Source organism: Austrofundulus limnaeus, unplaced genomic scaffold (genome assembly GCF_001266775.1).
Source record: "Austrofundulus limnaeus strain Quisiro unplaced genomic scaffold, Austrofundulus_limnaeus-1.0 Scaffold591, whole genome shotgun sequence".
In the NCBI taxonomy this organism is placed as follows: domain Eukaryota; kingdom Metazoa; phylum Chordata; class Actinopteri; order Cyprinodontiformes; family Rivulidae; genus Austrofundulus; species Austrofundulus limnaeus.
Window position 1 is genome coordinate 85,617 of NW_013952993.1, and position 1,550 is coordinate 87,166.

Genomic DNA, 1,550 nt, shown 5'->3' on the forward strand with positions numbered 1-1,550 from the left:
GTGTGTGTGTGTGTGTGTGTGTGTGTGTGTGTGTGTGTGTCAGATTCATGAATAGCTAGGCTCTTTTTCATTGAAAGAGAGATTCTGTGTATTTTTCATTGAAATTCTGTAGAAAAGAAGGAATTTTCTAAGGAATGCATGTATTCTGCTGCCTTCTATACCAGTTTAGACTAATGTCTTATGAGGAAATGGGACAGGGTTGTAACTGTTATGGTTAAACATTGTAAATAAGTGTAATCTCGTGATGTTATCATCTGTTAGCGCTCCGACAATGTGCTGAGGAAGACTCTCAGCGACTTATCACATTAGATTTTAGCTAATAATCAATAAAACTGATTGTGTTCTGTTTCTTATCTCTTAACTGTTCCTCTGCAGCGCCATGGATAAGAGCCACACAGTGAAGCTCTTTGTGGGCAACCTGGCTCTGGACACCACCCAGGAGGAGCTGTCGGCCATCTTCGAACCCTATGGCCAGGTCGTCAGCTGCAGCGTGCTGCGGCAGTTCGCCTTCGTGCACCTGCAGGGCGAGGGGGCCGCTGAGCGAGCCATCCGGGAGCTCAATGGGCGGGAGTTTCGCGGTCGGAATCTGGTGGTGGAAGAGTCGAGGGGACGGCCGTTGCACTCCACAAAAGTGTTTGTGGGCAACCTGAGTGGGATGTGTACCACCGAAGACCTCAAGCAGCTGTTCCAAACTTTTGGGAAGGTTCTTGAGTGTGACAAAGTCAAAGGTATGCAACTGTGGTTTATTTCAAGGGACGGTGTTAATGGCCTTTTTCTGAAGTGGTGTTCTATGAACAATTTCAGTGTTACTTTTTATTAGATATTAACAGTATAGGATTCCTGCAGATCCTTAAAAGGCATTGAATTCATCAATCCAAAAATAAGGCCTTAATTAGCCTTAAAATGGCTTAAATCAACCTTTCTGAAGTCTTAAAAATGTCAACACATTGTAATTAGGATGATTGTAATTCATCTCAAATGTTAAAATAATTGGTAAAAATAATTTTTTAAAAATTCACATGCAGATTTTCCTCTTTGACATCACTTTCTGTTATTTCACATGCAAATATCTCAATTGTTCATCTGAGCAATGTGAAATTTGTTTTGTAATAAGTTATAATGTTGTCTTTCCAAAAATGCATTCACTTTTCTTACAAAAAATTGATGTCACAGGCACTTTAAGGTTTCATCTAGGGCTGCACCGATTAGTTGAAATAATCGATGACGTCGATTATGTAAATTTGTCGACGCAGATTTTTTATTATCGATTCGCTGTATTACATCACCACCACGTGAATGTTCATGCAATTCCATTTCGGTACCTAAAAGCATCATTGCGACCGTATTGGCATAAGAGTKGTGAGTTTTCCATGCTTGTCCTGAACGCAGCATCGCGCAAGAGCGTAGTGACGTCAGCAGCTGCTGCTTCAGTTCAGTCTGAAGCCTGAAAACAAGCCTCGCAGCTCCTGGAGTAAAATTTACCGAACAGACCRCCTCTGAATTATCTGGTGGATTAATTATCTTGTGAACATGACGTTCACTTGCTCAAA

At 41.4% G+C, this 1,550-nt stretch overlaps 1 protein-coding gene across 1 annotated transcript; it reads left to right on the forward strand.

Annotated features, from left to right (window-relative positions):
• Positions 1–375: 375 nt before the first annotated feature.
• Positions 376–845, forward strand: rbm14b (RNA binding motif protein 14b; the record flags this gene model as incomplete). The annotated part of the gene is given in 1 exon segment (XM_014026803.1): positions 376–845. A coding segment is annotated over 1 exon segment (441 nt). The 3' UTR covers positions 821–845.
• Positions 846–1,550: the final 705 nt, after the last annotated feature.